At 40.8% G+C, this 22,120-nt stretch overlaps 1 protein-coding gene across 6 annotated transcripts; it reads left to right on the top strand.

The window, feature by feature from the left end:
- The first annotated feature begins 38 nt into the window (after window positions 1–38).
- Window positions 39–18,803, top strand: LOC118209635 (sodium- and chloride-dependent GABA transporter 2-like). Of its 6 annotated transcripts, none has more exons than XM_035385166.1 (15): window positions 39–175; window positions 3,508–3,741; window positions 4,463–4,564; window positions 5,708–5,848; window positions 6,475–6,565; window positions 7,087–7,219; window positions 13,494–13,628; window positions 13,787–13,890; window positions 14,199–14,323; window positions 14,626–14,738; window positions 15,065–15,202; window positions 15,535–15,637; window positions 16,511–16,611; window positions 17,968–18,138; window positions 18,663–18,803. In XM_035385166.1, the coding sequence occupies exons 2-15, from the start codon at window positions 3,591–3,593 to the stop codon at window positions 18,789–18,791; spliced, it is 1,737 nt and encodes a 578-aa protein (XP_035241057.1). In that variant the 5' UTR covers window positions 39–175; window positions 3,508–3,590; the 3' UTR covers window positions 18,792–18,803. The 6 variants fall into 6 exon arrangements, with proteins under 6 accessions (XP_035241057.1, XP_035241053.1, XP_035241054.1 ...); XM_035385162.1 differs by having other exon boundaries at window positions 4,430–4,564; XM_035385163.1 differs by lacking the exon at window positions 39–175 and adding an exon at window positions 676–873 and having other exon boundaries at window positions 4,430–4,564.
- The last annotated feature ends 3,317 nt before the right edge of the window (window positions 18,804–22,120 follow it).

Raw genomic sequence — 22,120 nt, 5'->3', positions numbered from 1 at the left:
GCTCTGTTTTCTCCTAAGTCCCTTACTGGATCCTACAATTTTCTGCCCTTGCCGTTTGTTTCCTGTGTCTCAAGTATTTTTCAAGTTAATCTGCTTTTTGAGGAGTTTTGAGTTCCCTTGCCTGTTTTTCATGTTTTGAGTTTCTTTGCTTGTTTTTTCGATTTCAAGTATTTCTGTGAGTTTTTGGAATTGCCCGTCGTGGCTTTTTGTTTGGTCTTTGTTTGGAATTAACTGTTGAGCCTCCGGTGTGTTTACTTTGCACTTGGGTCCTAACCCGCCAAAATTTCTGTTTTGCAGCACTAAAAGAAAAAAGCAGGCTTTTCACAGTGTACGGTTTAATCGGTGGCATATGGTGTGTACGCCAAGGCAGGTGGAGTTACTGCCATGCAACTAAGACTCCTATTTTAAATTGCAAATTGCAATTTAGAAAAATTCACACAATTCTCAATAGCCAGTTCTCCTCAGCTGCCTGTAGGTGTGTAACACTATTTTTTATTTGCAAGGTAAAACTGTGAAAATATTCTCAACGTTATGTAAAATTGTGAATACATGTTCTCTACACTCACACTTGGAGAATATTCTCAGCAAAGATCATACGGGGGGTGGGGGGGGGAGTTGGAGGAGAGAGTGTGTGCGTGTATGTGTGTTCATGTACATTCAGAAATTTGCACACACAGGTTCTGGTTCTCTGACAAACTCTATAAAAAGCCACAGACGCAACATGGTTTGTGTAAGAACTTCTACTGCTACTCCTCTAAGGACACACCTCCACATACACATACACCTTCACTGCCGGTGCAGAGAGCGTGCAGCCAGAGGAAAGGCTCCACTTCCACCCCCACAGCTTTTCTGGAGTCCTGTGCCCTTCACCAGGTAAGCTCCACGTCTGGGTGAAAAGGACTCTTTCCTTCCCGCTGTCTCTTTACAGATTTCAGCACTTGTGGCTCTCCTAGAAAATGAGTTCACAGGCATTTATAAAAAAAACTTGTTTGAAAGTGACTCTTACTGTCTATTAGTGTTAATTTGCCAGCAGTTTTTGATTAGGTCATGGTCTTAGCCTTTTGGCTAAAATGCATTTTAGTTTGTCATTTTATTCATGCCTTTGTTTCAAAACAAAAATGACTTATTTTAGTTGACAAAAAGTACCAAGTATTTTAGTCACATTTTAGTCCTAACTATAAAATACTTGGTCTGTTTGTGACAACACATCAGTTTTCATGTCCCTTTTCCATGAGTGAACTCTGTTTCACATGTGCATACAGCAATGTCCAGCTGAAGTGTGAACGTCACTGTCACAAAGCAGCTTTACTTTTTCAAGACAATAAAAACATTAGATTAATATAAAGATTAATATACAACATGAATTAGTTTTATTTAAAAACGCATACCTCCTTGATTAAACCTGATTAATTAAATACATACAGGCAATTGGACAATGTTTCTGCATGCATTTGTTTGGGCATAACATTTTTTGAATGGACGTCCATATTTGAACAGAAACTATTAGCTATCCAACCTAAGTAAACTGTGTGTTACTTCTTTGCACAATTTTGCAATGCAAATACATTTTTATTACTGACCAACAGGCAGCTGATGAGAACTGGCTGTACCTGATGGTATTGTTCTGTCCAATAAAGCAGAGAAGCCCAAAAAAATTTTTTTTTTTTTTTCCAAAAACCTTAATCGGCACCCAAGTAAGTGTATTAGTGAATCCCAATTGTTTTCTAAATGATGTGCAGATGAATGTACTTTAAAGTTTATAGTTTGTATAACATGCATTTGAACCCTTTGATTTCACACACATGGAGCAAAAAAAAAAAAAAAAAAAAAATGGAAACGGCCTATGAGTCATTTGTTATTAACTGCAAAGATCAGTTTGCAGTTCATCAGAAATTTCTGAAAGCATGGCCTGCTAGGTCATACAGCAGCGCCTAATATGGCATTGTTGTTTGTTTCATTCTTAATCTCTGATATTTATACTTTAAGGTTAAAGACCATGAAATGGGTTCTTGGCAGTGGCGTCACTCGGGTTGGTGTCACCCAGTGCGGCGGAGGGGGTGTTAATAAAACATTAGTGTTTAAACATGCCACGAAGACATCAATCAGACAGGTAACACTGTAGCGCCGGAGAGCGGGTGTGGGCGCGAGGAATTGCGTGTTATGCATTCAAATGACAAAGCGCTTCTCGTCACATTAATACCGTTAATTAAATCAAGCGGCAGTAAACTGCATCAGAAAAACTAGCCGTTTCAACCCGTCGCATTAGAATATTTTTATAAAAAATAATTTCTGCTGAAACACAGCACAAAAAATGTATAGACAGGAGTGAAACCTGTGGACATATACAGTTTTAAGCATGTGCACATGGTTTAATGCATTTAAAACCCCTGTTCATGTTCTTTTAATTGCCCGCAACTTAATATCCATATGAAGTAACGTGACGGAAGGAGGGAAAAATGTAGTTACCATTGTTTGTGTGTGTTATGAAGGTAAGTTATGAAGGTTTTACCGCGAATTTAGAATACTTTTTAAAAAAACGACCGCAATTTCTGTGAAATTGAAAGCGGTACACTTGTTTGTAGTAAAGTACTCGTAATTTGTGGACAGAAGTGGAATTATTCAAAGTAAAAGGTGACATTCATATTAAACATTGATTTGTTTTGTATTATATTAAAAGCTAGACCCCAACCAAATCTGCAGCCGGTTTTTCTGGAAGTCTTTCAAGAAAGCGCGGGCCATACCATAGGGCTTTTTCATGGGGGTGTTTGGGATACATCATGTGTGAAACACAAAAAGGGGGAGGATGTATGAATTTGCTTTTGTTTTCTGGAATGGACCGTTAATTATTCTTAGTCATTGGTTTATTGATAGTATTTATTTATTGTTTGTTCTTGAAATGTATATGTAAAATACTAAATCATGATAAAGGGAAGAAACTTTTTTTGTAATAGAATTGCCATGGGGAGGGGCTTGGGCTATATAAGCCAGAGGAAAAGTCCTCCTTGGTGATTATGTTCTGTGTGTTGAGTGGTCATGCTAGCTATACAGCTTATTCAAACGAGTTGGGCCTACTAGGCATAGCCTACTGTTATTTTGTTTACTCGTTTTTGTTTTGTTCGTGGTATTTGTTGCATATATATTTTGTTGTGTCGTCACTTGTGTCGTGAAGTGCGTCTCCTGTAAGTAAACCTGAGTGAACAGAAGTTTTTGTCTACTGCCACTCTTTTGCTGCTCCAACCGCCACTGTGTCCCTCTCCGGTGCTTTTGGTGTCACCCCCTCTGATGGTGTCACCCGGTGCGGTCCGCAACCCCCGCATCCCCCTAGTGATGCCACTGGTTCTTAGGAATTCCTGTCCAAACAATCTCCTGCTTCCCAATTTTTTACATTTTTCCTTACAGCAGTGATGTTATTTTAAATATGTGCCATTTAATTTTGTTAAAACATCTGCAACAGCAAGATTCAAAGTTGTTTGAATGCAGCCCATTGACACAATGTGCCTCTTCAAGGTGCACTTCCAAAGGAAAAAGTTAGGAACGGACAGCACCGGAGAGGGACACAGTGAGAGTGAAAGATCCCAGGGGAAGACGAGATGAAGAAGGAAAGGGAGACCGCTGAAAGGCCATTGGAGGAGAGGGGCCAGTGGGGGAGTAAGGTGGAGTTCCTCCTGGCGGTAGCGGGGAACATAGTGGGGCTGGGAAATGTGTGGAGGTTCCCTTACCTCTGCTACAAGAACGGCGGCGGTGAGTAAATGAGTGAGTGTATGAGTGAGTCCGAGTGTATGACTGTAAGTGTGAATGTGCAAGTGAGTATGGGTTTGACTGCAAGTATGAGTAAGTGTGAGTATGACTCTGTGAGTTAGTCACAAAGCCTGTGTCCAAATCAGCCTTTAAACTACTGTGTCCACCAAGTATGTACTGTCTACTAAGCACATTTTAGTATGCGATGGGCAGTATGCAAAAAATATCCTTCATACTATTTTCAAACCGTACTGTGGAAGTGCCATAAGACGTTCTGCCCTTGCGCGTCATGCTCACGTGTTGTTGTTATCAGTGAAGCTGCACCTCATTTCTAAAGTGAAGCTGCATGTATTATTCATGGGATCAAAATGATTGTTTACTTTCTAAAAAGTATTCTCCCAAATACAATCAGCAAAACTCTGGAAATAAGTACATCATCCTGGGATTTTAGCTACAGTGCAAAAAAAGAGAGAACTTTGCCTACTGCACGCATTTGCACAGTTTCACGCACCCAGTGTACTCAGCTTGTATAGTCAATGGTAGGCAAGTGTGCTGATTTGGACCATGCCATAATCATAGATTACTGGTTGCCTGGAACTAAATATCTCTGGTTTTGTTCACATAACAGTCACAAGGCTGGTGATTGAAGATTTATCTCAAATGTTTCCGTTGTGTGTGGGTGTGTCTGCAGGAGCGTTCCTTGTGCCATATTTGCTCTTTGCAGTGACCTGTGGGATACCCCTGTTCCTGCTGGAGACTGCCATGGGACAGTATACCCAGGAGGGGGGCATCACCTGCTGGAGGAAGCTGTGCCCATTGGCTGAGGGTGAGAGGCCAGAAACCTTTGTCAGCAAATGGGTAAAACTCCCTTTCACTCAGAGATTACTTTGGCTTTACCAATAGGGATAAGGAGAGAAGAGACAGGTTCACCAGGCATGAGCATGTGATTAAAGATTAAACAGAGGGGAGACTGTGGCCCAGCCCTTAGAGCGGCTGCCTCTCAATTCATGTACAAATCTCCCCATGCAGCCAGGGGTTCAGTTCAATTGTTCTTACATGCGAATCCCCAAACTCTATAGATCTATAAAAAAATGCAACAACTGAAAAAGTGTACTGTTACCATGGGTGGGGAATGGTGTGATTCTAGGCTGCTGGGGGCTTACAGTACACTGTTAAGGCCCTGTTCTACTGTGTGGATCGGCCCTATGGTCAGGCCAATTCCTGCTGCTATTACAACCTCCACTATTCTGGGAAGGCTTTATACTAGCGGTTGGAGCATTGCTGCAAGGATTTGCTTCCATTCAGCCAGAAGAGCATTAGTGAGGTTGGGCACTGAATCAGTGCCACTGATTGGGAGGTTAGGCCTGGCTCGCCATTGGCTTTCCTGCTGATCTAAAAGGTGTTGAATGGGTTTGAGGTCAAGGCTTTGTGCAGGTCAGTCAAATTCCTCCTCACCACTGTTGACAAAACCATTTCTATATGGACCTTGCTGTGTGCTGGGGGGCATTGTCATGCTGAAACAAGAAAGGGAAACTGTTAGGGAAGTACAGAATTGTCTAGAATGTTATTGTATGCTGGCACAAGAGGGGATTCAGATATTCTCCCAAATCAAAGTTCACCTGTGAACATTAATCTATAATTACTGCAGCTGCAATATTGTACATCTACACCAGAATTTAGCTCTGTGAGACTTATAAGGAAAAATACAGTAATTGTACATGGAGAAATGGTAATAATACATAGCAGGCAGTAGTCAGACGCTCTTATCCAGAGAATCTTTCAAAGCAGAAGACAGCAGTTTTATTTTGTCAGGAATACAAATATGAAGAGGAACCACAGCAGGCGTATTCATTACCAGTAACTGCACAAAGTATCGGATCAAACTAGGGATTGGCATTGTCAGCTGTTAACCGAGTGTATATGTGTGTATGTGTGTTTCTGTGTGTGTGCATGCGTCTGTGTGTCTCAGGGATTGGTTATGCAGGTCAACTGATCCAGTTTTATGGCTGCATGTGTTATATCGTCATCCTGGCCTGGGCTCTCTTCTACCTCTACTTCTCCTTCAGCTCACAGCTGCCCTGGGCCAGCTGCTCCAACACCTGGAACTCAGGTAAGATCTGAAATTAGTGTAAGTGGTGTAACTCCACCTGCAGTCTATACAGGAGGACACAGGTACAGAGCCTGTCTCTAAGCTACACTGGGCTGACTGTGAGAACACCTGAAATACAGGTGACCTACAATCAATGGTGCATACAGGTACAAAGCCGTCTTGAAGTTATACTGGGTAGGGTAAGAAGCCCCATTTCCTTTGGGTACCGCAGTCCCCCTCTTTCAGAAAATAGAACGGCAAATTCAGATCAATCAAGCACGAAGAACTTATTACTGCTTCTGCATACCAGTACGTGTGCCAGATATGCCAGGTATTTCAGGTTGCAACATTCATATGTGATCTTATGCCTGCTTCATGGAATGTATTTCAGAATTCAGTTTATTTGTTTTGCATTGCTTTCAAAATGTATCCTTAATACTTGTAATATGTCAATATGAAATATATATTTTCATATGTATTAACACTTGTAATCTTTTCATAATACAGAGCTGGTTTATTAACAGCTGTCTGTATATCGGCAAACCAGACTAAACAATAACAGAATAACGAATTTGGCCTGCAGCTCAGCTGCAATATCCAATGAGTCTGTTTCGATGATTTAGGAAAGGCTACTCTCTGTGTTTCAGATCACTGTGTGGATTTTTCCAACCGAAACCTCACCACAAACTGGACCCAACAGCCCAACAACTCATCCTCTGCAGCCACTGAGTTTTGGGAGTAAGTTTGCAGGCTGAGTTCTGTAGGATTGCACCTTGTACAGAACAGGGTTCGTGAACTAGGAAACTCAGAGGTTGTGGGTTCAAATCTTAACATAATCTACTTAGCTTTAATTCCTTATGCCAATATCGAGCTGTATTAATGTATGGAAAACATGTAAGTTGCTCTGGATAAGAGTCTGTTAACACATCAGGTGATATATTGACCTAGTTTACAGATGTACTGTATCTGGAGATGGAGCACATTGGCCTAGTTTAACCTTTTTGCATTTATGCAGGTGAAACACTCTGAATAATAAGAAGAGAAAATGTTCAATATTTGTGTACATGGTAGGGCCAGGATATGAGGGGTATGCAAAGCATTATGGCTCTTACATGGGAACAAATTTAAATTAACTGGCAGGGCCTTTTTTGTGAAAATTTATATTTCTGTTTCTCCACTTACCTCCCTTTCCTCCCCTCATTATTCTATTTTTCTTTCCCTGCCCCCCACCCCGCCCCCCCCCCACCCCCCACCCCCAGGAGACGTGTGCTGGCGATCTCGGGGGGAATTGAGGAGGTGGGCAGTGTGAGGTGGGAGGTGCTTCTGTGCCTCATCATCATGTGGGTCATCTGCTACTTCTGCATCTGGAAGGGGGTGAAGTCTACAGGCAAGGTCTGTCCCAGAGCTGTAAAGACCTCACAGCTAGACCAATGAGGGTTTGTAGCTGGAGGGGAAGGCACCGCGTGTTCTCCCTTGGCTGGTGTGATTCAAAACCGGAGATGTTAGTTATTTTTCCTCTGTTCGTAAGAACAGGGCACAATTATAATTAAGAATGCACTGGTTCCGTTGCCACGGGTTAGATATGAAGGCGCTGCTTCATATCCCGCTTAAAACTGGCCCGAAACGGATCAGTAGCATTCAGGTTACTCTCCGTTCGCAACGGGGCTATGCTGTCATCAGAGATATATCCGATCTGTCGCCGGACTGTCAATATCCCAATGGGAGCATCAGAATATTCACAAATGAGCGGAACAACACATCAAATATATCCATGACCACAGCAAGAAAGCGTAACAGTTACTAGGTTTTATCCTCGTGATAATCTGACTCCATATTAATTAATAAGTTATGTTCCAAATTAGAATTTAGGCTTGATTTAGAATGGAACTCAGTTCGTCTGAAGTTCTACACCGAGGGTCAACGCAGTTTCACCCGGTACGCACCGCGGATGCGCCCGTAACGACAATTTAACTAGCTGTTTGCAGACGACACAGCGGTTGTGAGATTTCCCTCATGGGGAGTATAACCTAATTAGGGTTCAGGGACTCCGAAAGGGCCAATATTGGTCATCCCAGGATCAACTTGGTTCTGCTGACGGTCCCGCCTTAACTGAAAACTTGGTGATCAAACAAGTCCAACGGGCAGTTCCCTAGTCATAATTGTGGGAAACTGACTTAGAGGGCTGTTACAAGAACGAAACATTGACCAAGACCACACAAATCAAGTCATTAACAGTTTTAATGTCAGGTAGGTTATACACTTAAAATAGTCAATTTGTAGTTACAGAATTTAGAAAATAGTCTAACAATCAAAGATAAAGATGAGCATACCTGACAGCAGTCTACACACAGAAAGAGTCTTGTGTGGGAAGTCTGATTGCAGACTTCCAGAGGGCCCTGTTCCTCTCCTATAAGAACCCAGCGCAGGCAGGTGGATGTCGCCACAAAAGGGTCATAAAACCATAAATTTACTTGGAGGGGGAAGATTGGAATTTGGTTCAGACAGGATCAGACAGATGGATTTACTAGGAGGAGTGTCCCAAAAATACAGTTTACTTACAAATTGATTAAAATAGATTTTCTACAGGTTTGCTGGTTTTAAAACCTAAACCAGAGCATCACTCGCACAGAGACCATAAAAACCATACCAAATATGAATATTTGTTCTTGTGATTGTCATGAAAACTCTGAAAAACATGAAATAACTGTACAATCTCTTACATGAACCAACTGCCAACTCTCAATGTCTTTCCACAGTGTATCAAGATTGCATAGTGTAGTGTAGCAATGTATTCAACCCAAATCTGGATTTATTTCCTAACAAAAAGTGTGCTTGAGTAAATTTCTTTCCTTATGAAGGTAGGGAGACAAGTTACCCAGTGACACCAGGTGAGGGCACTTCGGCTGTCCCTCAACTGTCCTGAGCAATTTGCCCCATTTCTATCATGTGATTTTATTACTTGCAATCTGAAACCTCCAGGACGTTGGGGTAATTTTAGAATTGCTTTCCCGTAGAAAAGAGGTGTCACCTGTTAACTGTCGCAAAACCAGATGCCAAGGTCTTACGGGCCACTCTGTCCCGACAATATCAGACTCTGCACCTGGCGAATTGCTTTACGACAGTCAGAGAGGAGATTCCACTCTATGCCTGTTCCTGTGGGCCTTACAGAGCTACTGAGAGAGATAAGCACAGAATGTCCTTACCTGGGCTGCCTCTACAAAGAGTGAGACTGACTGTGTAATAGACTGGAACGCTCAACACTGAGTGGCGTGTGCTCAGTCCAACAGGGACACTCTGATGTAACAAACACTCTGCTTGAATCAGTTTTTACAGTTTTTCCTCTAAATGTATTCTTATCAAGTAACTTTTAATGATCACTGAAAAAGCATATACTAAAACAGTCACACAAATGTGTATAGAAAGAATGAACATGCACATTGGTTTTCATAATTCATTTAGCAGCTTCAGGTAATTTGAGCAAATGATGTCACAAATGATGTGCACAATATATTGGTGCATGACAGTGTAAAGTATATGAAGTCAGTGTATTCAGAGTATTTCGGGTGGGCTGTTGTCCTTTGAGCTTACAATTTATGGATTGCATTGATATAATGTCTTCCATCACACAATCTCAACACCTTATCCTGGAGGGGAGATGACCCACCTGAAACACTGGGTTAAACACTCAGCCAGAATTTGGTCAGATTGTTGCCAGAATTGTCACCTCAAATATGAAGAGAGAGAGTATTAGACAGTTAGACTGAGTATTTTTTGGTCATTAGTCACAAAGGGTTTCAGGTTTTTGGATTATCCAGGAAATCATCTCTAAAAACAGATTATAAATGTCAGATGTTTATCATTTTGGGTACACATGGACTACAGGTTTTTGCTGTTAAAGTCCAAAAAAAAAAATATGGTTATATATTACATTTGCATTGCATTGTAACGAAATGTATACAGGTATGCACGTCCAAACCATTTTAATTATCTCGTTGTTTTTTTTTAATGTAAGTTATTTCTTTCTGTTTTAACGAAAGAACATCTCCCTTGGCCTCCGGAGAGAGCAGATGTGTCTCTGTGAGCTCCCGCAGCTTTATCTATTTTATATCTCTTTTCTACTTTCTTTTGCAGCTTCTGTCGCAGTTTTATTCATAATGTTGTTTTTAATTTTTACTTTATTTATTATTTTATTACTATTTTCTTCTTATTTTTTTTAACAACGCCAGCCAACATTCTAGCCTGAGGTTAAGCTACCTTCTGTCAAAGGACTGGAAATGAGAACCTGCATGGAATGCACAAATTGCACAAAGCTTGCAGCAGAGATTGACAAGCTGGAGATGAGAATTAGCACACTCTACCAAATCAGAGAAGATGAGAAAACGATTGACTCGTTCCTACAAGCTAAGCTAGATGCTACAGGACAACCAGCACAGGACACTTTCCTTCCCCAGCACACACAGGCTTTTCCTCACTCTCAGTGCTTAGTGATTATAAGTAAAGCTCAGACTCATGGACCTGCTTCAGCATCTGAACTGGCTGATACCCTCCCCTGGCTTGATTGTGATGTGATTCAGCCAGCCCTGGGACCTCTCCCACTAACTTAATTCACAAACTCCACTACCTGGATTAAAGAGGGAGCCAGACCAAAAGCCTCTACACCCGGCATTAAATGGACAGATGTTGTTCATCGTTCAAACAGAAAGTTTTTTGAGCTTGCAAAATCCTTGGATGTCTGTACTGATAACTACTCAATAAATGAGATGGTTGATGCCTTTAATAGCAAGTTAGGTAACATGTTGAACAAAGTCACTTCAGTTAAAGCTAAAAATAAGCTTTGCGATAAAGCAGCACCACGGATAAATAGCACGATCCGTGAGCTTAAGCGATTATGTAGAAGAGCCGAAAGAAAATGGGGAACAACCAGACTAGAGGTTCATCGGAGAATTCTTAAGGAATGCATTACTACCTTTTAATAATGGTGTACGCACTGAAAGGAGAGCCCACTTTTCAAGGATCATTGCAGAGAATGGCAGCAACTCTAGGGTACTGTTTTCAATTATCGATCGATTACTAAATCCCATGCCAGCCTCTGATCTTCTCAACCAAGCTTCTACCTCAAAGTGTGAGGAATTTGCACATTTTAAAAATAATAAAATAACAACCATTAGAGCTGGTATAACAAGCCAGCCACGATGAGAAGCTTTACAAGCATTTCTGAGGCAGAGCTCTGTAAGATTGTAGCGCAGACTAAACTTTCAACATGTCATCTTGATCCTGTATTCTGCATTCTTTAAAAATATTTTAAGAGTGTCTCCACACCTGCTCTAAAGATAATTAACACATCTCTGGAGACTGGAATCTTTCCCAACGCTGTCAAAACTGCAGCTGTGAACCCCTATTGAAGAAATAAAATTTAGATTCAAGTGTCTTAAGTAACTACAGACCTATATCCAACCTATCGTTCATGAGCAAGATACTTGAAAAGGTAGTCTTTAATCAACTTAACATCTTTCTAAATGAGAACAGTACTCTAGAGAAGTTCCAGTCAAGTTTTAAATCGAATCACAGTACAGAGACCGCTCTAACTAAAATAGTGAATGATCTTAGGCTTAGTGCTGATGCTAAGAAGGTTTCAGTTCTTATTCTTTTAGATTTGGGTGCAGCTTTTGACACGATTGACCACAATATCCAAATCAATCGTCTTGAAAACTGGGTTGGTCTCTCTTAACTGAAAAAAATGTGACATCTTTTGGTGTTGCACAAGGGAGCTGCCTTGGTACCCTTCTTTTTTTTCTTTTTCATTATATATGCTTCCTTTAGGCCATGTCATCAGACAGCACAATGTTAATTTCCACTGCTATGCTGATGATACACAATTATACATTGCAGTTGAGCCAATGATCCAAATGCGTTATTCTCCCTGACTACTTGTCTGTCTCCAGTGAATCAATGGATGAGCAATAATTTCTTTAAATTAAATGAAGACAAGACAGAAATACTTTTAGTTGGCCTCAAAGCCAAAAGGGATGCACTCTTTAATAGGTTAGGAAATTCGGCTCCCCAGGTTAAAACAAAAGGAACAAGCCTTGGTGTAATTCTAGACTCTGATCTAAGTTTTAAACCTCACATCAACAAGGTGACCAAGACTTCTTTCTTCCATCTAAGAAACATTACCAAGGTATGGCCATTTCTATCAAGACAGGATTCTGAGAAGTTAGTCCATGCATTTATTTCAAGTAGGCTGGACTATTGCAATGCTCTTTTTACTGGTCTTCTACAAAAGTCAATTGAAAGATTACAACTAATTCAGAACTCTGCTGCTAGACTTTTAACAAAATGGATATGGAGCTACTATTGTCATAATTTCTATTAAAATGTCAGATGTTCCTTTCACAAGTGTTTCCTACTTGTGCACATCTGGACTCTTGGTATACCCAAAGTAAATGAACCTGCTATCTCCAGAACATATTGATCCATGGGTATTTTCACAAGAAACAATAAAATAATAGTCCATTGAGACTAACAGCTAAAACTAGCATGATACAGAAATGGCTACATGAAAAACTACAAGAATTTCTATCACAATTGATATCATTGAACTCATCCATCCATCCATTATCTATACCTGCTTATCCCGAGCTGGGTTGCGAGGGGTACTGGAGCATATCCCAGCAGGCATTTGGCGAGAGGCAGGAATACACCCTGGACAGGCTGCCAATCTATTGAGGCTGGCTGCTTTTAAGTTTTCTCTGCAGAATATGAAATGGATGTTCAGTTCACTCTTTTAGGTACTTCTCAGCAAACTGTAACCAGGACATCCTGTTTTTGCGGCTAACTAGTGGCTTATATTTTGCAGCGTAGCCTCTGTAGCTCTGTTCGGGAAGTCTTCTGCGGACAGTAGTCCCTGACATATCCATGCCTGCCTCCTGAAGAATGTTTCTGATCTGTCAGACAAGTATTTGTAGGTTTTTCCTTAATTATGTTGAGAATTTTTCAGTCATCAGTTGAGGTTGTCCTTGGCCAATCTGGCCCTTTGTGATTACTGAGCCCACCACTGCTCTCTTTCTTCTTAATGATGTTCCAAACTGTTGATTTTGATAACCCTGACTGTTTTTTAAATATCTAGTCCTAGTCATGTGGACAAATACAAATAACAGACTCCAAAAACAATCAAAAGCAAGAATCAAGACTAGATACTGAAAGCTGTCTTACATCTGCACTAAGGAAGCAATCCTTGGTGAAACACCTGTGACGCCATTTGTCCCAAACGGGGGCAATATGTATAAAAAGTGCTGTAATTTCTATATTGTGAAACCAACTGTATGAAAATACCCTTTTAATAAAAGCAGAGAATCTGCTCTTTAACAACACGTGAGTGTTTGATTACAAATGTAAAATTGTGGAGTACAGAGTCAAATCAAGGAAAAATATGTCTTTGCTCCAAACATAATGGAGCTCACTGTATGTACTTACATGCCATTTGGATACTCATACAACATTTCATCTTTCAACACCAAACAGAATGACCTCTCTGGTCATTTCTCTTGACATACTCTATTTAAGCTTTTGTCAAGAATCGGTTTTAAATAAGTGCCAAGGGATTCAAAATTAACCATGTTCACATGATTGTAAAAGACACACGCTCTCTCTCTCCACCTCTCACCAGGTGGTTTATTTCACTGCTACTTTCCCATACCTGATGCTTTTGGTGTTGTTGATACGAGGGCTAACTCTACCTGGAGCTCTGCAGGGGGTGGTGTTCTATCTGTACCCTGACCCCTCCCACCTGACAGATCCACAGGTAAGTACTCCGTAACATCAGCGTATGTTAGGCAGTGCCCCATCACCTTGTCATAGCTAAATTTCTCTTTCCTTATTTCACTCCATAGGGGAACGTATATACAAATGTTTTCAGCCATATCACCTCAAATGTGTTCACAGTTTGTGATGTCACTGCAGGTGTGGATGGAGGCAGGATCTCAGATCATCTTCTCCTACAGTCTTGGAGCGGGCGCTCTGACTGTGCTGGGTAGCTACAACACATATAACAACAACTGCTACAGGTAAGGCCCTTTCATACCCACAGTACACTAGGGCAGAAATGCAGAGGGAAAAAAATGACAGGTGCTTAAACATAAATATGCAACTCTTTGTTCAGTGCAGTACCAAGATATTCACATTTATCTTTTCTTCAGTGCAATACTAAGATATCCACATTTATACCTTCATCCAGTGCAATCCAGAGATATCCACACACAATGGAAGATAATTAGAAGCAAAATCTTAATTTCTTTTACTTTTAAAAGAAAATAAATGAAAAAACAAGGACAGGTCAGCAAATTCCTTTACCCCCCTGGTGGTGTTTCTGTAGGGACTGTTTCTGGCTGTGCCTGCTGAACAGCGGGACCAGTGTAGTGGCGGGATTCGCGGTCTTTTCTGTGCTGGGGTTCATGGCACATGAGCAGGGCGTCGCCATTGAGGAAGTGGCGGAATCAGGTACTGAAGCTCTTTGTACAGTATGCCAAGACAAATAATGAAGATGTGACAAGTTCAAGATATATCTAATTAAAATTCATTTCCAGAAAATCACAAATGGGAAAACACCACGGTACTGAATACCCTACTGTGCTGACAAAACTTATAGTGCTAAGATAACCATTTAAGTAGTATAGTAAGCTAAGGAAGAGTAAACACTATTGGATCATGTATTTTTCTCCCATTCATTCTCTGTCTCCTTCACTCTCCCCCTGTCTTTCCTTCCCATCACCTCCATGTTCTCCTCTGCTCCCTGCTCCCAGGACCTGGTCTGGCATTCATTGCGTACCCACAAGCAGTAGCAATGATGCCCCTACCTCAGCTGTGGGCCGTGTGCTTCTTCATTATGATCATCCTGTTGGGCCTGGACTCTCAGGTAATCAGTCACCTGGCTGTGGCTCACCATTCCTGGCTGCTGAGGCTGTGAAACTGCCAGCACCACAACTACCTGCAGCCATTGCTTACTTCTAGACTCTTCCAGATTAGTTCATGATTTAACATGAAGTGAAGGTGTGCTAGAAGGTGTGCTGGCATGGTGCTGGGTCACACATTTCATGGCTAATAAAGATGTATTTTATTTCTCACAAGCAGGAAAACTTTCTGTGACTGTCATCTTTTTTTTCTCTTGCTTTCTTTTTCTTTCCTTCCTTCCACCCTCTTCCATTCACTGCCTGTTCATTTGTGCTTCTGTCTGTTGTTCAGTTTGTGGGGATGGAGGGAGTGATCACATCGGTGACAGACATGTTTCCCACGTTACTGCGGAGGGCCGGGCACAGAGAGATCTTCGTCCTGCTCTTCTGCCTCTCCTGCTTCATCTTGCAGCTGGTGATGGTCACACAGGTGAGAAGACAGCTGGGGAGAGAAAAAAATTACATTTCAATATGTGTTATCAGTTTACCCAGAGGATGTTCTTATCACAGGCTTCTTTGGCCTACACAGATTAGACAAACAACATTTTAATCACTACCAATTTTAAATCCTTAAATATATATAGAAGTAATTCAGGTTACTCCCCTGTTGAAGGCTACAGGCCCACAGAAAATAATTCAAACTTGCATCATTCTGATCATAACCATAATTCCAGGTTTCACACAGCAAAAATCACTTCAGTATCTTCCTGACTGGATTTTGCCATGATATCTACCCTTGTAATATCCCCTGCTGTCCACTAGGGGGGGATGTATGTGTTTCAGCTCTTCGACTACTACGCCTTTAATGGGGCCTGTGTGTTCTTCCTGTGTGTGTTCGAGGTTCTGGCCATGGGCTGGCTATTTGGTGAGTGCAGGACTTTTCTGCCTGACTGTATTAACACATAAAACAGTGGACCTTTCAATAAACTGTGGCTTTCTAATACAATAATCTTGAAATAGAAAAGAAAAACAGAACAGATAATGACAATGGCTTTCTGTATATTGATTTTTGAAAAATGTATAAAAATGTATAAAGTTTAAGAGATTCTAAATTTGCATGTTTAGGCAGATGAACACCTAGCCTACTTTAAAAAATGAAGACCATGGTTAAAAGCTTTATATCATGGCAATCCAGCCAATAAGAAAAAGACTGAAAGTCAGATGCACAAGGATTGCCTTTTAACTGGAACTTTATTTCACTGCCAAAGGCAGGAGAAACTTTTTAAAGGGGAACCTCCATTGGAAAAACATTACCTAAAATATAGAGAATGGTAGAATATCCCTTTTTTATTTGACCCTAGTTTCAAAGTAACTTATCTTTTTGTTTCATTTGTGTGGAAAATGACAGTGAGTTCATACACAATGGAGTCATGACTGATATATTTGAAGCAGAGATATCCAGATAAATAAAAACACAGCAATGCAAATTAATGACCATGAAAACCACACCCTGACATACCAAGAACAGTCAACACCCCTTCAAAAAGGAGACTGGGAGCCAGAGAGCCAGCAGTTCCAAAGACCCAACAGCTCCACTGTGCTTACAAAACAAAGCCTGCAGCCTTGTGAATAACAAAAGTAAAGCAGTTTTGAAACAGGAACCAAATGAATGACATTCTTGATTTCCCATTCACTGCCTTTTGAGGTTTTTTTTTTTTTTTTTTTTTTTTTTTTCAGTGGAGGTTTGCTTTATAGACACTGCAATGCTCACCACCATTCCTGTGTGTCCCTCGAGCAGGGGCGGAGCGAATGGTCGATGCAATTGAGGACATGACCGGGGAGCGTCCCTGCCTCATCTTTAAGCTCTGCTGGCTCTACTTCACACCGCTGGTGACTCTGGTGAGTTTGACTCACCCCTATGTGGCATATCCAGTGGCCCGAACCACTCTGTGCATGAATGAACCATCATTCAGAACTACGGAGGGCAACCAGCGAAGGTGAATGTGATCCCCAAAGCACTGCATTGAAATGCTCGACCGAACAATAAAGTCACAAATCAAAAGGGCAGTTTTAGATCTTAGGCAGCTAAGGGGCAGGTGCTGCAGCACATGTGGCTCCAGCCTTGTGCACGTCACTGTCATAGCTGCATTTCATACTTTATTCATGTTGCACATTCAATCATGATATGTGTCCTTTTGATAATCTAATTCGCTGTAGATAAGGGCGTGTACCTGCAACATCGCTTCTGGGTTTATCATCTCAATCAAGATTTTGAGTTGGGTAATGACATTACAAATTTTAGTCCAGCTGTAATTGGACTCAAAAATGTTTTAAAAACTTCATGGAATCCGATTCCTTTTAAATCAGGTGTGGGCACAGGTTTTTGTTTTAGCCCAGAAACATGACACCCGATTCAACTAATCAACCAATCATGGTCTTCAGTCAAGACCTTAATAAATAAGATCAGGTGTCTTGGTGGGGGCTAAAACAAAAATCTGCACTTACGCCAGCTCTTGTTCGAATAGGCACCCCAGATCTTTTTTAAAAAAATTTTTAATTTAACTAGGGTAGGTTCGTGAGCACGGATGCTCTTTTGCAGCAATGCCCTGCTTCACACTCATTCACATTCACACCTGGGAGCTACCCAGTACAACCACAATCCTCTATTGTTGGCCACTGAGCAGCTCCACTGGAGGGAGAGAACATTTTTTTAGCCATTTAAATCAGGGGATGATTAGGTGGCCGGTTTTTGCGAGAGCCAGATCTGGGAAGTCACTTAACTTTGCTGTGGAAATATTTCGACCAGGCATGTCACATGTACTATTCTACAAACCATCACTAGACTACCATAGGATTCAGGTCCAAGAAACAAAAAATTCAGTCCCGGTGAGCCTCAGTGTCTGTAAGCTTTTGTGATCTCCTTTCAGTCTGCTGGCAATTTATGCTTTGGAAACTTATTTATGCTTGAATTAAAGACTTAAGTACAGGCAAAGACAAAAAATCTGAAGACCTCTGGGATCTGAGTTTGAGATCTCTGAATTAGGTCTCTGTTTCCTATCATCAACCAGCACGTTTTAAAATGAAACATGTTTTGTTATTCCAAAATGAATATTTTATGAGTACATAACTATGTTAGCTGATTTGAACTAATCCTGCCATAAAGACAATTTCTTGTTAATTCTACTTCTATGACAGAATGGTAGTATGGTGTTTGTAATGATTATAAAACCTTCCATTCTTACTGCTCTCCCATAGGGATCCTTCATCTTCTATGTGGTAGATTACCAGCCCCTGACCTTTAACCGCTGGTATGTGTACCCAGACTGGGCGTACGTGCTGGGCTGGCTGCTGGCCCTCTCCTCTGTTGTACTGGTTCCGGGGTGGAGCCTGGTCAAGCTCTCCCTCAGCACTGGCACTCTCAGACAGGTGAGGCTCAGAACCCATGTCTCCACAGCTGTTCTGGGAGCTAGCCCTGTTCCCACAGTCCAACCCCCTTACCCAGGGCCTACAGTTTTTAGTGTCTTTCTCTCTGTCTGTCTGTCTGTCTGTCTGTGTCTGTGTTTGTCTCTCTCTCTCTCAGATACACACACACCAGTAGCTATGCAGTGCACCCAATTCTAGGCAGGTGGATGCAGGTAGATCTGTCTGTCCTTTGTAAAATGCCATTGCAGTGTCTGCTTCCATTCTTCCTCCTAGCTATCCAACACACTTATGTACTGATAGTTTACACTAGAAAATATGCGTTCTGTCAGGTATAACCATGGTTTTCCACTGAGGTCAATGGATGAGTCTGAAGTGTTTCTCTTTTTTAATAAAACTTTTTATGAAAAATTTTCAGTATTTCACAGATCCTTTGTATTGGTATAAACATAGTACTTACATTTTATATTTATATTTTATTAAACACTTGCTCATCAAGATCCATATCATTATTTATTTTCTGCTGACAGCGTTTGTCTCATCTGTGTCACCCTGATGATGACCTCCCCCTGACCCGGAAGCAGATGGCTGAGCGAGAGCTTGCAATTTCTGCTACAGAGATGGAAGAGTTAGTGACCAACCAAAAGTCAATCAAGTGACAGTAAAAGATTTCTCTAATTCATACTTTGCTTACAAGGCACGGGGGATTTAAGTATTTTTAACAGGTCACATCCTGGTACCACTTTGCTTACCAACACTTATTTCATATTTTTAAAAACTAGACGATGTTAAAAGTTTGCATTTGAAAATTAAATCAGTAATCTAGTGAATAGTTCTAATCAGGTATGGCTTTAGATACCAGGCCAAGTTTTTTTTTGGTGAGAAAATACTGTATTTTTTGACAAGAGTCACTCTTCACTGCACACATGGTGCTTTTTACCTCAGCTATAAGCAACCGATGCAAACAAATACAGGATTGCTTTTTTGGGTACTTAACAGTCAGTTGATGGACAAACTGAAATTAATGAAAAATATTGTTCTGATTCCAGTACTTCAATGTATGAGAAAATAACTAATCTGAATTCTCATTGTGTTTTGGAGATGACTTGTTTCATTCAGTTTCCAAATTAAATATGATAATTTTATTGTTTTATGTTTTATTATCAGTATATTTTTAGATAAATAATATATATATATACACACACACTCACTGGCCACTTTATTAGGTATGCCTGTTCAACTGCTCGTTAACACAAATATCTAATCAGCCAGTCACGTGGCAGCAACTCAATGCGATGGTTGTGCATGAAAATCCCAGTAGATCAGCAGTTTGTGAAATACTCATACCAGCCCATCTGGCACCAACAACCATGCCACGTTCTGATGCTTGGTTTGAACTTCAGCAGATCGTCTTGACCATGACCATGCCTAAATGCACTGAGTTGCTGCCACGTGATTGGCTAATTAGATATTTGCATTAGCGAGCAGTTGAACAGGTGTACCTAATAAAGGGGCCGGTGAGTGTATACTGTACAGATACTATGAAAACTAGTCCTACCATGCTTTAATCTCTTAAGATATTAATATATTTTCAGTGTTTTCTCTTTCTGTTGTTTCTACTTGGTTGCTAGGAGGGAAGATTTCCTCTATACACTTTTGATTAAAGTTTGACTTTAATCAATCAAAATAAGACGTTGGAGCAGGAAAATACACTGGCGGCGGGGTGTGTATCAGGTTGGGTGGGCAGACCTAGCTCAACGCACACATACAGGACATTTGTGGTGTACCTCATGCTGCCCATCATTGACCTATGAACCAATCAAATACATCAAGCCATCCCCCCCTCTCTCTCACTCACTCACTCACTCACTCACACACACACACACACACACACAACAGATTTTATGGGATAAGACCTTCGCACTCCTGGTCTGAATAAATATTTTAAAAGGTGACACCAACAGAAAAGGCTCATTTATTTAGTTCAGGGCTGCCAAATCATGTTTCTTAGACTGACTTCCGGTAGGTTAAAGCTGTAATAGTAGGATTAATTAAACCAAACAAAGACATCTCAGTTTCTTTTCTTCTTGACTAATGAGAACACTCATAAGAGACTGTTTGGACACCAAAACTATGCCACCCCTAAGTGAGTAAGGCAGTCCGTCTCTGGAGATACAGCTAGTCATTGCTAAAGGACGTACAGGTAAAGAAATTCAACGATTCATTTGGGTTCAACGACAATCACTGCATTGAGTTCATAAAAACCTTCCGCCCGTTCATGAGGCTCCTTAAATAATGCTGCTGATGCTCTTTTCCACAAGACAGGAGCTGGCTTAATTCATACAGGCTGACACACCGTTTCATTCAGGGCAGGGCTCATGTCCTTCTGGCCTTCTGGCCTTGAGCTCTCACCTCCAGATACCCCTCCCTCCCTCCAGATACACCTTTCCTGGCTGTCTAAACCTTTACAGAATGGCTCTGTGAACAGTCACAGGTTACTGCTGCAACTTTTTGCCAATTAGTCCACAAATATACTAGATATGTAGGCTATTAAACCATGCTCAAACTTATGGATACCTATGTGACAAATTTAAATAAATTGATAATGAAATACATAACTAAGCAATTAAATATATAAATTTGTACAACACTTGCTCTCGCAGTTCTGTGACTTGGACAGATGGATGTCCATGATTTCAAAGTCACTTTAGTTTATTCAGTGCTGCAAAACAGAAAAGAAGAAAGTAGGCTTTTCACAGTGGCATATGATGTGTAAGCCAAGGCAGGTGTAGTTACTGCCATGCAGCCAAGAATGGTATTTTGAAATTGCAATTTAGAAATAAAGTAAAAGCAAAAAAAAAAAAGTGCATCAGCGGAGCTTCAACGTTGGCGTTCTTAAATGATTATCAGAAAATTATATTCACATAATTCTCAATAGCCTGTTCTCCTCAGCTGCCTGTAGGTGTGTAATAAAATATATTTTTTTGCAAGGTAAAACTGTGCATATATTATCAACATTATGTAAAATTGTGGCTACATGTACTCTTCGTTCTCTACACTCTTGGATAATTTTCTCAGCAAAGATCGTCCTGGGGGGGGGGGAGTTGGAGGAGAGAGTGAGTGTGTGCATGTGCGTGTATGTGTGTGTTCATGTACATTCATAAATTTGCACACACATGTTCTGGTTCTCTGACAAACTCTATAGAAAGCCACAGGTGCAGCATGGCTTGTGTGAGAACTTCTACTGCTACTCCTCTAAGGACACACCTCCACATACACATACACCTTCACTGCTGGTGCAGAGAGCGTGTAGCCAGAGGAAAGGCTCCACTTCCACCCCCACAGCTTTTCTGGAGTCCTGTGCCCTTCTCCTCCACCAGGTAAGCTCCACGTCTGGGTGAAAGGGACTCTTTTCTTCCCGCTGTCTCTTTACAGATGTCAGTGCTTGTGGCTCTCCTAAAAAATGACTTCTCAGGCATTTACAAAGGAACATGTCTGAAAGTGACTCTCACAGTTTATCAGTGTTGCTTCTGCCACCAGTTTTGGATTAAGTCATGGTCTTAGCCTTTTGGTGAAAATGCATTTTAGTTATAGTCATATTTTAGTCATGCCTTTTTCATTAATTTTAGTCAAAACAAAAATGACAAAAAAATAATTATTTTAGTTGACAAAAAGAACCAAGTATTTTAGTCCTAACTTAATTTTTGCCACGTTTAATGCCCTGACTCCATGACTATAAAATACGTAGTGACTTAGTCTGTTTGTGACAACACATCAGGTGTCACAGTACATGTCCCATGAGTGAACTCTGCTTCACAAGTGCATACAGCAATGTCCAGCTGCAGTGTGAACATCACTGCCATAAAAAAGCTTTACTTTTTTCAGACAATAAAAACATTAGATTAATATAAAGATTAATATACAACATGAATTAGTTTTATTAAAAAACTCATACGTCCTTTGTTGATTAAACCTAGTGAATTAAATA

Source organism: Anguilla anguilla, chromosome 12 (genome assembly GCF_013347855.1).
Source record: "Anguilla anguilla isolate fAngAng1 chromosome 12, fAngAng1.pri, whole genome shotgun sequence".
NCBI lineage: Eukaryota > Metazoa > Chordata > Actinopteri > Anguilliformes > Anguillidae > Anguilla > Anguilla anguilla.
The sequence above is the reverse complement of the archived record's forward strand: the minus strand, read 5'-3'. Positions and strand labels throughout refer to the sequence as shown.

What these genes read in the sequence shown, in the direction of transcription:
- LOC118209635 (XM_035385162.1), top strand. Translation starts at nt 3,591, where the DNA reads ATGAAGAAGGAAAGGGAGACCGCTGAAAGGCCATTGGAGGAGAGGGGC. An exon ending in GCTGTGCCCATTGGCTGAGG is followed by an intron (nt 4,565 to 5,707) that starts GTGAGAGGCCAG and finishes TGTGTGTCTCAG; the next exon opens with GGATTGGTTATGCAGGTCAA. An exon ending in GCAGCCACTGAGTTTTGGGA is followed by an intron (nt 6,566 to 7,086) that starts GTAAGTTTGCAG and finishes CCCCACCCCCAG; the next exon opens with GAGACGTGTGCTGGCGATCT.